Raw genomic sequence first — 15,045 nt, 5'->3', positions numbered from 1 at the left:
TACACTAGTAACCTTTAGACTCACGTGAATAGATCAGATGGCTAGAGTGACATAATCTTCCATTAATAAACTGCTCCTCCACATCTAAATGTATTCCCCATTCATGTGGTCTGCCAGTCTCTCTGGCACTGTTGTACATGACCCCCTTTTTCCTTCTGCTTTAAGCAGTCAAGAGACATAGGAAAGGCAGAGCTCTCTCTGCATCTCAGACTTGATGAGACTGCCTTCTTTTTTTCAGGCCTACAGGAAGCTTCCTGTTATAATCACATTACTTCTTTTCAGTTACTAGTGCTGCTATGTCACGGCTCATCCAGGATGATTGTTTTATAAGATGTGCTCCTTAGATTTGCAAGAAAATCTTGTCTGTTCTCCTTGGTCACACAGCCTTTTAATATTAATATTTATTCTCCTCCTTCTATAAATATAGGCATTGGCAATCTTATCCCCATCCCTTCTTCTCCTCTTGTCATCTTATTCTTTGGACTGTTTTAGAATACAAAAGCTGTGACCTTCATAGCAGCTGAGCCCTAGGCTATCATTCTCTCCATCCCTATAATTAGGTCTGCCCAATGGGCATTGGGGCTTTTGGGAGCCTGGGGGGTTAAAGGAGCCATGACCGGCTTTCCACCCGGTCTGATTGCAGGTCATGAACATGCAGTGCACGGGGAACCTGGACCTGATCCCCTTGCGGGGACGGCGCCGCCGGAGGTCAGGAGACCTCCCTCGGCCTTCCCCAGCCATCGGCCTACAGCCCCGGGCTGTGTCCACCACTCACCTGGCATCCTGCACACAGGTGTCCCTCCCTACCTAGTCTTCCTTTTCTGCCTCTGCCTTTGCCTTTTGGGACTTGGGACGCTGTGTATGTATGTTGGGGTTGTATGATTGAATTCTTTGGGCTATTTATAAATCCATTTTATGTCTCCAGGAGTGGCCAAGAGGGATTCTTGGTTCAGATAAGAAACTGAGTATAGTTGCCCTAGCCACAGCTGTCCCATGGAAAGAAGAGAGAGTGGCCAGACTTTACTTCTTACTGTGGCTGAACTATTGTGATTGGTTCTCTAAGTCCTGCAGAGGGATAGATAAGATTAAAGAACCCTGTTCTGCTGTGAATTGAGAATGGTCGAATAATGATTTCTCATATTTAGGGTGGGAGGGCTGTGGAGACAGGCATCTTGGAAATAGAAGTGCTTTCTAGTATAGAAAGGATTCTCTGGACAGTTCCCTCTGCAAAGTACACTTTTTATTCCCTTTTCTTCTTCTCCCATAAAAATCCTTTGGTTCTTCCAAACTTTCTGACATTGCTTGGCTTTGTAGGGGCAATTCGGGACTTGGGTTTTAGACTTTGGGTTGAAGTGGCAAAATGGTAATATACAGTCCTTTTTCTCCAGGTGCTTTCTGAGACTTCATCCTCAAGGCCTGGTGGCTACCGGCTCTTTTCATCTTCACGGCCACCAACAGAGATGAAGCAGAGTGGCCTAGGTATGGTTTTCCAGCATCTCTCACCTGTTTTTGGGAGGAGCGTCTGTCTGTTCTTCAGAGTTTTATTGTGGGAATTGGGGTTATGCAGTCTATGGAATTGTCTGGTGGGGATAGGGAGGATAAATTGGGAAAAGCCATATTTAGGTGTGAACTTTGATCTCAGATGATTGCTTCCATTCCAGGAAGGTGTTTGTATTCTGGTTTTCTATACCAACCCCTATTTCTTTGACTGAAGGGCATTTTCTAGCTTCCCCCCTCATTCCTTATCTATCCCTCCAGTCTAGCCCAGACCTTAAGGGGCCATGGAGACTCTGAATCTTCAGAGTTATCACAGACAGAGCTATAAATAGAAGTACTCGTGACCCCCGTAAGTGTCACATTCCTCATTTAGAGAATTTGTGCCGTGTCTTTCTCTGAGACCTGTTTATTACATCCCCACTCTGGCCCCTCCTACTTCCTTGCCTCTCCTTCACCCTCTCCTAATCCTGTAATTTTTTTCCTTCCTTCCTGAAAATTGAGGGACAAATCTGAGACTGGTATAGTGGCAGAGACTTCTCTCAGGACTTTGAGGGGATATCTCTTGATTTTTTTTGATTCCTGGAGAGGGGTGGAGAACATCATTCAACCTTTCCTAAGAACACAGACTACAGGAAGGACCAAGCCTCAGAGGGTATTGTATTCTTTGGAAGCGGGAGTGGTCCTTGGGTGGGGCTATCTTTTAACAAAGTGCCTTGTGAGCCAGTAACTAGAACTGGCAGTTAGAGACAATTGTGTGGGATCTGGACTTAGTCCCCTGTCTCTATCTTGCCCTATTATTCTTTCCATTTAGCTCCTTTAATTTTTCCATTACCTTTGTCCTTGGCACCCAATTTTTTGGCCCTAGAATGGTCAGTATTTGGACCAGAAGAGGGAGAAGGTTTTGGTAATTTTCCAGGCTAATTTTATAGGAGTAGGTTGCCTTCTAGATCTCTGAAATGAGGTAGGTGGTTTGCGGCATAAAAATAAATGACAAATGTATAGGTTTGTGATGTGAACTTCTCGTCCCAGAATCCCAGTAAAGAGAAGGTTTCAGGTAGGCTGGAAAAGAGGATAGCTGGGTCTGGCCCAGTTAAATGGAAGTGCTGTGAAGAAGAAGGCAGAGGTATGGCCATAGTAGTTGACAGATGGTGGTGGTAAAGTAAAGACTACCTACCCTCTGTGATGGTCCGAGGATTAGACAGGGAAAGGTTGGCAAGACTGCACCAGAAAATTATTTAGTAGAGGAAGTAAATGTAGAATAAAGCTTGGGTGGTCTGGAATAGAACCAGCTAGTATCAGCTGCTCTGAAGAAGTACAGACATATTTAGCATCCCTTATTACTCTCTGAAACCCTGTTCTACGACCACTTTGAGCATGAAAGGTAGAAGTTGCTGCATAGAATAGTGGCCCTGAATTTCAGGGTGGAGATTATCTGCTACCTGAATGTACTGATTTCTGTGGTGACCCTGAAATGCTGGGACCCTTGAAACCATGGCCCCTTCTTTGTGGGTTCAAAGGAAACTGACCTCCTCTTGACTTTATTCATCTCTCTTACGAATTTTATTTTATTTTTATTCATTCATTCATTCATTCATTCATTCATTCATTCCCTTATGAATTTTAAGTTCCAACGTCAAACCCAGGGTCTTGGCTAAGTAGATTTGGAAGTAGAAGGGCAAATCCCACAAACTTGGTGTCAATCTTGTCTCTTCTTTCCCTCTCTGTCTTCATGGGCTATAGTAGGAGAGAGGACTGTGAAGTCCCAACCCTATTCTTAATCAAATATTTGAAACAGTGACTGGCTTGATTTATTGGCTTCAGAGATTTTTCAAGTTTTATTTATCTCTCTGGCAATAGAGTTCTCTTTGCTTTCTTTGAACTTATGTGTGTAGGCATTTGACTTTGAGCATGGGCTAACAAGACAATAAACTTTTGAGAGTGGAAGAAACAGGTCTTTTTTGTTGTTTTCTGCTCACAAAGTCTTTCTCCTTAGTAGGGCACTCAGCACACAGTAGGCATGCTCTACATGTAATCACCTGACTTCACTTGCCTTTCAATTTGTGTCCATCTTCACTTCAAAACAATAACCTGTTTTTCTTGATGAAAAAAATAATCGTTTATTTTCTAACTGAACATACTTGACCCTCAGAGTCAGGAGACCTGGATTCTACTCCAGCTTAGCTCCTAACAAACTACATGACTTTGAGCAAATGAGATCCCTTTTGAATCTCAGTTTCTTTATTTCTAAAATGAAATAAAGGTTGAACTAGATGATTTTTTAAATCACTTCCAGGTTTAAAAATTCAATGAGTCTTATACTTTCTTTCTTGGGAAAGGAAAAAAGGCCTGAAGGGAGATAGAAAGGAAGGAATGTTGAATGAAAAACTTAGGAGGAATTAGAACTTATGAGAACTTAGGTTTTGAGCTGAGTGCTCAAAACTTAGTCTCTAGTTTCAATCAAAGTTTTTTTCCTTTTAAACCTATAAAGGACTAGATTTCTGGGTTCTTCAAACCATATATCTAGGATATGGAGCACTGAATCAAATCTAGGGAGATCTAGAGGGAGTATGTATTATTTTAGCATTCCAGAGAGCCACATGGAGAACATAGTCTATCCCTTTCAGTAGCTTTGAGTCCCTTAATATCACTAACTCTGCATTTGTAGTGGCCTGTTGTAGCTGCCATATAGATCTTAAGGAGAATACTTTGCTTGCCCAGTATAGCTATGAGCAATAGTGGAAGCTGTTTGTGGTTATGTGCAATGGCAACATGATGGTGGTTCTGAATGGCTGTGTGTGTGTGTGTGTGTGTCTTGATGTTGTCATGTGAAGTTGTGTGTTCCTGCAGCTTTGTGTGGCTACTAATGTACTCCCGGCCTTGCAGGCTCACAGTGCACAGGGCTATTCAGCACCACAGTGCTGGGTGGCTCCTCCAGTGCCCCGAATCTTCAGGACTACGCCCGCAGCCATGGCAAAAAGCTACCACCTGCCAGTCTGAAACATCGAGATGGTATGTGGGTGGGTTTTGGGGGGAAGCTCTTTTCTTCATTTGTTTCCCAGCCAGAACACAGCTCAAGAACTATTCATACTTAAGATGGCACTGACACTGGCCATATAACAAGTTTTCTTCATCAGTTATAGAGGGGAAAAGGAACCAAGACCCCATTCACCCCTCCATTTGCATTCTCCTTCACCATACAAATACTACTTATTTATGCTTATTCCTTCATAATCTCCCACATACAGCCCTGCTACATCAATTTACTTCACCTTTGTATTCTTTCCTGGATTCTGATCTGTAGGGGTAAGGACCAACAAGGAGGAGCCATGATCAGGAAGAATGCAGTGGGGCCTTGATTAAAGTCTAGGAAATCAGGGATGGGAAGTTGCTCAGCCAAGGCAGGAAAAATCATATGGAAAGAGTCGGGGAAGGGATGAAAGTTTCTACGGATTTTTTTTCCAAATGATCAGAAAGAGGATGTGGTGGTGAAATTAGGGTTGTTTGTGGGGGTGTATCATGGTAGAGATGACACATGGATTCCTAAGAGGAGATTATACTAAAGGAAAAGATTGAAAATGTGGTAGTCAGGACTCTAAGGGTGGGGGTGGGAGAAGGTCATATACTAACTGTAAAGAACAGAGTGCATTGCTGGCAAATTCCAGAGCAGAGGGTGGGGACAGGGGTGGGTATAATCCCCATGATGTCTTTTCTCCCCAGAGTTCTTGTTTGTCCCGGCCGTAAAACGATTTTCTGTGTCATTTGCAAAGCATCCGACTAACGGTACGTTTGCTTCTGACTCAACGTCATTCATCCTTACCATGTCACCTCCAGACACTTAACCTCTGAGTTCTGACACTGACTTTGCCTCTCCTTCCACTGTGTTAACACCCTGCTGTCTCTGAATGAAACACTCACTAAGTGTCCCTCTTGGTACATATCCCTCGTTGTGACAAACCAAACCTTAACCTTGGCTGCGGCCTGTGGCAACTCAGGGTCTTACTTCCATGGTCACTGTCATCACCATTGTGTCACTTTTTTCAGCATCATCACCAAAACATTAATTAAACCTCTCCCTTTCCTATCACATGACTGCTGGGCTTTGTATAAATATGATGATGGTTCTCCTTCTTAGGAAGAGAATAGTATTCCTATATTATCCCCATTTCTTCTTCCCCCGCCCCCCTACTCCTCAGCTTATGTAATAAATTCGATCTTCCTATTTTTTTCTCCAGCTCTTTTGTTGGAGTGGATGACTTGTTTATTTCCCTCTGGAGCAATGTCACAGTTCCCAGCTCCCAAGCCTACCCATAAGGATATTGGTCCTGAGTATATAGTCCCATTTCCATATTCCTATCTCCTACCATTATGTGTACTTGGTGTGGCTCTTGTGCTCCTGACATCTGCTTTATGTTACTACTAACCTAGGGCCTGGACGTAGAAAACAGGAGTCCAGACTGACCTGGGATAAAAGAGAGAAAGAAAGGAATAGGAGGTAGTAGGTAAAGGAAAAAGAATTGTACCTCTAGTTTTTACATGTGGTTTCCATATAGCCCCAGCCTGCCTATGGCACTGCTGTCTCAGAGAAGCTTGACAGGAAGAGTTGAGATGTCTGTTGGGATTCTAGGAGAGCTTAGGAATGAATACTGTTTTGAGAATACTGAAGAACTGGGTCTACCCACACTAAGGTGGGAGAGTTTAGAGGTCCATGTAAACTAAAACCCAAAGGGCTGTGGTCTCTTTGTATGGTATGGCAGGGAGCCCAGGGCTTACTCCCTGTCTTATCCTTTATAGCTTTAGTTTCTCTGTGCATTGTGTCTTGTCTTCAGGATAAATCCAGTTTTGTTAGATACGGTTCTCTTCTATCCAAGAGCTAAGACCCTCCAAGGGAGGTAAAATTAGCCTGGCTTCCTGGATGGAAAAAACTCCAGATGCTGATCCCCTGTTCCTCAGCCAGTAGCAGCGGCTAGATTTTAGCCCTGTCAGGCTATACACTGGGCACTGCTGAAATCTTCCTAGGTTGACTAGCTTATACTTGTTCAGTTTATAGCTCCAACTCTACCACAGCTCCCATTTGTGCTTGTGACAGAAGCTCCACATTCATAGTGGCATGGCTGTACCTGCACATTTAGCTTCAAGCTCTTCTGGCCTTCATGTGCCATAATTATCTCCAGAGTAGAATCTCATTACCAACCCCAACCCCACAGCCTGGGACTTGGACTTAGGAGACATGTTACTTAGGGTATAAAATGTAGTATCAGGAACTTGGGCCCCTGAAATCAGAGCTAAATCATAGATCTCCTAGTTCTTAGGCTCTAGGAAAATAGATCCAAATTCATAAAGCAGATCCTCAGACCTATATTTCTCTAGTTCCCTGAAGCCTTGGTTAGCAGCCTCACCAGTTGAAGAAGAGAATTAATTCTTCCAAAAGGAGAGGTAGAAAGACCAGGACAATTCAGGTATAGTGCATGAGAACAAATTCAAGATCTCCTCCAGCACTCTGCACACTTCCTCACAAGTCTTCTGGCCTTTATTCTTGTACTTGAGCTTGGAGGCTATAGTGCTTGAGAAGCCAGAATCTGGAATCGACCTGTTGGCATCAGGAGAAATTTGGAGCCATTATGTCTCTTGCTGAAGATTATCTAGATTTAATTTGGCCCTCAGGACAATATGAGGGCTCTATGGTCAAATCTTCTTGACCGACCTAGCAATTACAAAGTGGATGTGCTGCCAGCAACTGCTTGTGGCAGATTAGTCACAACAGTATGTCAATCTACAGTCCCATCATCACCATCTCCTTGCCATGATGTCTGGCTTTGAAATAACAGCTGGAGAAACTGGACTTGGCTTTGGGAAGAAGACCAAGCAATGCTATCTCCTTGCTTTGGTGGAAGAACATCTCTCAGACCATCACTGACTCTATTCCTGATGAACTTCTGTCATATCCTACGAATACATCAAGTATACAAATATGGTCCATTACTAAACTACACACTGAACTCACCAAAGTAAACTAATATAGTGAGAAAGAGAGTGTGGCTCACCCTTATCCAGAATGTCAGAGTATGCCCATTGGATTTGCCAAGCCCATTATTTTCTAGGGACCCACACAACTGCCTATCTGACCTTTGGTACAGTTACTGCCTGGGTAGAGCTGAAACCTCTCCTGACATTCAAACAAAGGTCTCTGGAAACCATAGTTTCTTGGGATCACCCTATGGAACCAGTTCTGGTCTGAGAGTTCTGAGCAGCCATCGTCACTCAGCTACCTTAATCCTACCTTCTGTATACCAATATCCCGTCATCAGATCTTAGGACCCCATACCTTTTCCTCAAAATCTTTTCCCTGCTGTTCTTCTTATGACCCTTTCCACATGCTTTTCACTCTCTTCAACTTTTTGCGGCTGAATCACATATATCCACAAAATTTGCCAAGCAACTAAAATAAGTTGTTCAAGATTGAAGCTTTTTTACTCACCAGCTGAACAAATTCACCAGCAGTGGGAAGAAAATATAAAAGTATCTCACTTTTGACTTCTGTAATGGATATAGTGTCTCCCAAGTCCTAAGATTTATGCAATTTTTTATCTGTATATTTGAATAAGAGTAAAGGATGATCAGTCAATTTTGGCATTTTCACATATTGATTCCATTTTTGACATGCTCTGTTTTAAAGGACTCCTACATCTGGTTTCCTGCCAGTCTCTCATACCAGCTGCCTAACACTGGCCCCTCCTATGGTTATCTTAGAGTCTGGTTCAGAGGGCCTGGCCTTTAGGAGCCTTTTTAGCTTCATGCTTTATCTTGATACTCTATACCATTCTTGACCATCTTCTCTGAATAACTTTGAATCTTTTTATTCCTATCCTAACCTCATAAGTACATTCGTCTGAGAAGCAGGCCCTAACTAGAGTTTGTCTAAGAATGATCAGGGATACTGGAGCTCTAGTCAAGGCTCCTAAGCCACAGAACTGCCAACTCACCCCCCTTGAGAATGATGTGACTTCTTTCTGCAAGCACTGACCTAATTTTGCTCAGTGAGAAAGGGGAGGACCTTGCTGTATGATGAGGTCTCACTAGCCCCTTCTTTTAGACTCATTGTGTGATGCCAACACTCTTCTTCCCTCCAAGAGATGCCCAGTGGCTCTGACCATCTCTTCTTCTCTCTTAGCTCACCTTGGAGCTGAGTGGCTCCAATTCCCAGTAATGCTTATGCCAGTCAGTGCCCCCCTCATTGTCTTTCCCTCTTCTCTTTCTTTATCTTCGTGCTTCCTGCCGTGGTACCCCCACTCCCTCCAGAGCTGCTGGATGACCAGCACCCTGTGGTCCGGTTGCTGCGCAGTTTTTCCTCTGACTGCCCAGGGGGCCGGCCAGTCTCCTTGGATGCCACGCTGGCGCATCACCTGCACCAGTGCTCCTACCACCTGCGCCTCTTCCGGAACTGGCTGCGCTCAGGCCAGGATGACCCCGAGTGCCTCTACGGTACCCCCTGCCACCAAGCTGGCTGCTGCCACTACCCTGGCTGGGACTGACTGCTTTGCTTATTGCACTTCTGGCAGGAGAGTCCACCTATCCTTTTCTCCCATTTACCCTAAGGTTATGTGACTTGCATTTAGTTGCTTGGATGGGATTGGGACCAGACTGCCTGGTAGCTGTAGCTTTGGCTGCTCATCCTTCCTTACTGCTTCCTAATGTTACCCATTCCCAATTCTTTTCAGTTTAGGAACAGTCTCTTGCCTTGGAATCTGTTCTTATCTCTATAACCCTCCAGCACCATCTTCAAATCCAAACATTTTTCTAGCCACTCTGAGGGGCTAGAGACTGGACCTCTCTTGCCGTCCTGCCACTAGAATACAGGGGGAAATTGAAGCAGAGAGGTCTCAATTGAATCCTTGAAGCAGATGAGGGCCAGAGGTTAGAAAATGGTCAAGTATAATTCTTTTGAGGTTTTAGTCGTTGGTGAACAAGAGGCTATGTCTTGCACAGATATTGCTGTCTTGCCTACCCTAACTCCCTTTAAGGAGATGTAGAGGAGACATCGAAAAGACTGGGGACTGAAAAAGTGGTTGGGATATGTGCTTCTTGATCCTCCAATAGGGACATTTTTTTCATCAACAGGCTCTGGGATTAGGGTTACACATTTAATTTTACCCTTCACCCTACCCAGAGTGGTGGCTCTACATTGGAATTATTGGGTTCAGAGCAGAGAATCAGTATTTATTCTTATTTCTAGGGGATTTGCCTCATTTTCCTGATGGAATAGAGAAATCTTAGCAACTTTGGGGTCTTCCCATGAAAGCAGAAGGGAGAACCTTTGATGTGATGGAAATGACCAAGAAAGAACTTCCATCCCCTAGCTTGTTCATGCATGTGATTTTCCTGGGCTGAGCTCCATATGTATTGCATGTTCTCCAGCTTGCTTTCAAATATTCTAGCCTTTCTACCCATATCCTAGATCTGCATGAACCCCTTCTCAGATTCCATGCCCCCTTAGTCTGGTTCTCTTGTACATGATCCCCGAAATCTGCTGTTTCCTCCCAGCTTCATGACCTCCCTACTTCATTTGGACCTATAATTTCACCCCTTACCTCTGAACATTTTTTTATTCCCCCAGAAACTACAAGAGCAATATAGGTGCTTACCCTATTTGGATTCTGTTGATTTTTCCATGAGATATTGCAGGCTCTCCATAGGTAGGATGAGAGGTGATTTGATTCACCAGGAGGCCTTACCAGGTAGACTTTTTAGGAAATCTGGAGGTGACAGAAATAGACTCCTGTTGGGGATCTAAAGAGTTCCCTCTCCTGAGAATCTTGGATGCCCCATATTCCAAAAGCCATGGACTCTCCTGATGGCTCTCAGGGACTCTCCATGCTTCCTTGGCCAGTGGGGTATATTTGGCAGGAATAATGTTGACTTTGCCCATCTCTTTTCTAACAGGATTTGAAGGGTGCTCCATGGTGCCTACCATCTACCCCCTGGAAACACTTCATAATGCCCTTTCTCTGCGTCAAGTGAGTGAATTCTTGAGTAGAGTCTGCCAGCGCCACACTGAAGCACAAGTGCAGGTATCTGCAGGTATGGGGAATACTTTTATCTTGTACCCTTATCTCTGCACCCACTCCAATGCATCCTAGAACATGAGTAATAAATTTAAAAGAGGCAGTCCAAAAATATACAAAAGTAAACTTGAAAATTTTGAATTGCATAGGCTGACTCAAAATCATAGAAATATCACTAAAGTCAATTCTGAAAAATAAACAAGCAAGAATAGCCAAGAAAACATTGAAAAGATGAGCAACAAATGGGTACTAGTTCTACCAGATTTTAAAACATTCTATAAAACTTCTATAATAACAGTGTGGTATCGGTATTTGAATAGACAGAGATCAGTCAAACAAAATATTAAATCTAGAAATAGAAGAAGTTAGCATTTCAAAATACTAGGGGGAAAGATAGACTTTTTAATAAATGAAGTTGAGACAACTGAATCATCATTCAAAATTAAAATTAAATCCATACTTCATGCTGCATACCAGGATAAACTTCATATCAATCAGAGATCTAAATGTAAAAATTAAACTATGCAGTAAGTAGGTCCAAGAGCTTGTCCTTCCACAGGAACACCAAAAAAATCAAGTAAAAATTGTCAGAATCAACTTTGTCAGAACTCTGGAAAGTAGTCAAAAGTTTGCAGCACTAGGAAAATTCTGAATCAAGAAAGAGGTGACCAAAAGATGGCAGGAAGCTTTCCAGTAATTTTACTTGACCTTCTCCCACACCTTTCCCCATTTTGGCAGAAATGTTGAAGATGGTAACTCATGTTCTCAGTGTGGGACCCTGGTCCCTGGTTCCAGAAGGAGTAGAACAGACTTTATCCTTAAAGAATTGTGTTTGTCTATTCTAACTTGTCTGTGGGCTACCTGAAGAACTGACACTGGGTGCTTACCTTTATTTCACCTAACTTGGAAATCACTCAGAGCAGAAAAATGGCTATGCAGGAGGTGTTTTTTAAAAACATTGTAAGGCAAATGAACAACATGCCGTCTGGGGCAAAAAATTATTGTCGAGGCAAACAATAAGCATACTGAAAGTCTGAGAGAAAAACCTGGGAATAGAGTTTCTTCAGGAAATTAGGGCATTCAGAAGCATCTGCATATACTGAGTAATTTAGAAAGCCATGCATATGCCTAGGGAAGAACACATGAGCATAAAAGACATGAGAAAACCTTAAGCTCTCACCTTTGGCTGAACTCTAGACTCAGCACAAGAAAGGAGTGAAGGCAAAGGGGGCATTATAAACAGTCCAGCTTAGTGTTGAAGGAGTACCTCAACACAGAACCAATCTGCAATTTCCTGGCACATGGAAATCCCTGTCAACACACTAGCTAGACATAAGCTAAAGGAACAGAGACTTCAGAAACCACATATGACAAGTCAGACTTCACAAAAGTAGTTTAGGAAAATCACTAAACAAATAGCTACAGACTACAGCAAACAACAAAAACAAACCCCAAGGAGGGGGAGTAATCTGATTTTCAGAGTTAACATAATATTCAAAAGGTCCAATTTTCAACAAAAAAAAAGGAAAAAATATGCAAAGGAACAAGACAGTGTGGTCCGTTCACAGAATAAATTAATGGAAATGGTCCTTGATGAACCACAAACAGTAGGTTAACTAGACAAAGATTTTAAATCAGGAAAGGAAACCAGGGACAAAGAACTAAAGGAAATCAGAAGGACGATGTCTCAACAAACAGAGAATATCATTAAAGAGATAGAAAATATAAAAAGGAACCAGTCTAGGGATGAAAAGTATAGTAACAGAAACGAAAAATTTACTAGAGGATTTCTTAGATTTGAGCAGGCAGAAGAAATTAAAGGTAGATCAGTTGAAAAGTATCCAGTCTGAAGAGGAGAGAGAAAAGAGAATGAAGAAATATGAGCTTAGAAATTTGTGGGACATCATGAAATATTCCAACAAATGCATGATGGGAGTCTCAGAAGGAGAAGAGAAAGGGAGAAAAAATAATTGAAGAAATAATGGCTGAAAACTTCTCAAATTTGATAAAGATACAAATCTATACATATAAATAGTTGAAAGATAAATACAAAGAGATCTAGAGTGGGACATATTATAATAAAATTGTCCAAAGACAAAGACAGAGAAAATCTTGACATTAGCAAAAGGAAAGCAACTTTTCACATAAAAGTGATTTTTAATAAGATTAACAACCAGTTTCTCATCAGAAATCATAGAGGCCAGAGAGCAGTGGGTCGACATATTAAAAGTGCTAAAAAAAAAAAAAGGAAAAAAGAAAAAAAGAAAAGGAACTATCAACCAAGAATTCTATATCTGGCAAAACTCTTCAAAAATGAAGGAAAAATTAAGACATTCCCAGATAAACAAAAGCTGAGGAAGTTTGTCACTAGTAGACCTGTCGTACAAGAAATGCTAACAGGAGGCTTTTAGGCTGAAATAAAAGGACACTACACAGTAACTTGAAGTCATACCAAAAAATAAATAACTCTGATAAAGGTAACTACACTGGTAAATATAAAAGCCAGCATTATAGTATTTTTTATCTGTAACTCCTCTTTTTTTAATATATGTATGAATTAACACACACATGAATAAAACAATCATTACAAGTGTGTTAATGAGCACATGATGTATAAAGGTATAATTTGTGACAATAATAACATAAGGTAGGGACTGAGCTTTATAGGAGCAGTTTCTGTATGTTATTGAAGCTAAACTGTTATCAATTCATACAAGATTATTATAAGTTTAGGATGTTAATTGTAATCCACATGGTAACCACTAAGAAAATATCTAAAGCATATAGAGAAAAGGAAATGAGAAGGGAATCAAAATGGTTCACTACAAAAAATCAATTCAGCACAATATAGGCCAGTCATGGATGAAATGAATAAAAAAGGTATGTGACATATAGAAAACAAGTGGCGAAATGGCGGAAGTAAGCCTTTCCTGATCACTGATTATTTTAAATGTAAATAAATAAAACTCTCCAAACAAAAGGCAGAGGGGTTGACAGAATGAATTTTTTAAAAAATTATCCAACTATATGCTATCTACAAGAGACTCACTTTTGATCCAAAGACACAAATAAGTTAACAATGAAAGAATAGAAAAATATGTTCCATGTGTATAATAACCAATAAGTGCTGGGGAAAATTAATGTCAGAAAAAATTGTCTTTAAGTCAAAAACTTATAAGAAACAGAAAAAGTCATTACATATTGATAAAAGGTCAATTCATCAAGAAGATATAACAATTATAAACATATACTCATTAAACAGAGCCCCAAAATATATGAAGTAAACAGTGACAGTATTGAAGGGAGAATACAGTTCTACAAAAATAGAGACTTCAATACTCCACTTTTAATAATGGAGAGAACAATTAGAAGATCAATAAAGAAACAGAGAACTTGAACAGAACTATAACCTACTAAACCTAACATATGTATATAGAACATTCTACCTCAAAACAGCAGAATACAGATTTTTCTTAAGTGTACATGGAGTAGTTTCCAAGATAGATCATCTGTTAGGCCATAGAAGAAGTCTAAATAAATTTTAAAAGATTAAAATTACACAATATATCCTCTCCATCCACAATGAAATGGTGCTAGAAATCAATAATAGAAGAAAAACGGGGAAATTCACGAATAGCATGGAAATTAAACAACATAATCTTAAACAATCTATGGGTCAAAGATCCATTACAAAGGAAATTAGAATATACTTTGAGATAAATTAAAATGAAAAAGCAACATACCAGAAGTTATGGAATGGAACAAAATCAGTGCTAATAGAATTTAAAGCTATAAACACCTATGTTTAAATAAGAAAGATCTTAAATATAAAACCTAAATTTATATCTTAAGGAACTGGGGGAAAAAAAAGCAAACTAAACCCAAAGTTAGCAGAAGGAAAGAAGAATAAAGAATAAAGATTAGAACAGAGATTAAGAAAATTAAGAATAGAAAAACAATAGGGCTCTTTCGTCTTAGCTGAGGACATACCATCCAGACTGAGGAAGGCCCAGAAACTTCAGGGCCTTCACGTGAGCCATGGCCACCGCCGCATCAGCAAGCACCGGAAGCACCAGGGAGGCCGAGGTAATGCTGGTGGCATACATCACCACAGGATCAACTTTGACAAATATCACCCAAGTTACTTTGGGAAAATTGGTATGAGGCATTACCACTTAAAGAGGAACTAGAGCTTCTGCCCAACTGTCAGCCTTGATGAACTGTGGACATTGGTCCATGAGTAGACACAGGTAAATGCTGCCAAAAACAAGACAGGAGCTGCTCCTATCATTGATGTGGTGTGATTGGGCGACTACAAAGTTCTGGGAAAGGGAAAGCTCCCAAAGCAGCCTATAATCGTGAAGGCCAAATTCTTCAGCAGAAGAGCTGAGGAGAAGATTAAGGGTATTGTGGGGGCCTTTGTCCTGGTAGCTTGAAACCACATGGAGGGAAGTTCATTAAATGCTCACAAGTGTTAAAAAAAAAAAAA

General features: G+C 41.2%; 1 protein-coding gene and 1 pseudogene across 17 annotated transcripts in view; both read left to right on the top strand.

Annotated features, from left to right (window-relative positions):
* Window positions 1-15,045, top strand: part of PPIP5K1 (diphosphoinositol pentakisphosphate kinase 1) — a 44,492-nt gene that overhangs the window by 15,786 nt on the left and 13,661 nt on the right. For 7 of the 17 annotated variants that reach the window (XM_023527808.1, XM_023527806.1, XM_011355003.2 and 4 more), the window contains 5 exons: window positions 644-793; window positions 1,389-1,479; window positions 4,381-4,506; window positions 5,215-5,277; window positions 10,435-10,572. In XM_023527808.1, the coding sequence (XP_023383576.1) occupies window positions 644-793; window positions 1,389-1,479; window positions 4,381-4,506; window positions 5,215-5,277; window positions 10,435-10,572 (568 nt within the window). The remainder of the gene's footprint in view (window positions 1-643; window positions 794-1,388; window positions 1,480-4,380; window positions 4,507-5,214; window positions 5,278-10,434; window positions 10,573-15,045) is intronic. The other 10 variants (XM_023527812.1, XM_023527816.1, XM_011355010.2 and 7 more) reach the window with 4 other exon arrangements.
* LOC105288765 lies at window positions 13,467-15,045 on the top strand (annotated as a pseudogene).

The sequence above is a fragment of the Pteropus vampyrus genome, unplaced genomic scaffold, assembly GCF_000151845.1.
Source record: "Pteropus vampyrus isolate Shadow unplaced genomic scaffold, Pvam_2.0 Scaffold19, whole genome shotgun sequence".
Taxonomy (NCBI): Eukaryota; Metazoa; Chordata; class Mammalia; order Chiroptera; family Pteropodidae; genus Pteropus; species Pteropus vampyrus.
The sequence above is the reverse complement of the archived record's forward strand: the minus strand, read 5'-3'. Positions and strand labels throughout refer to the sequence as shown.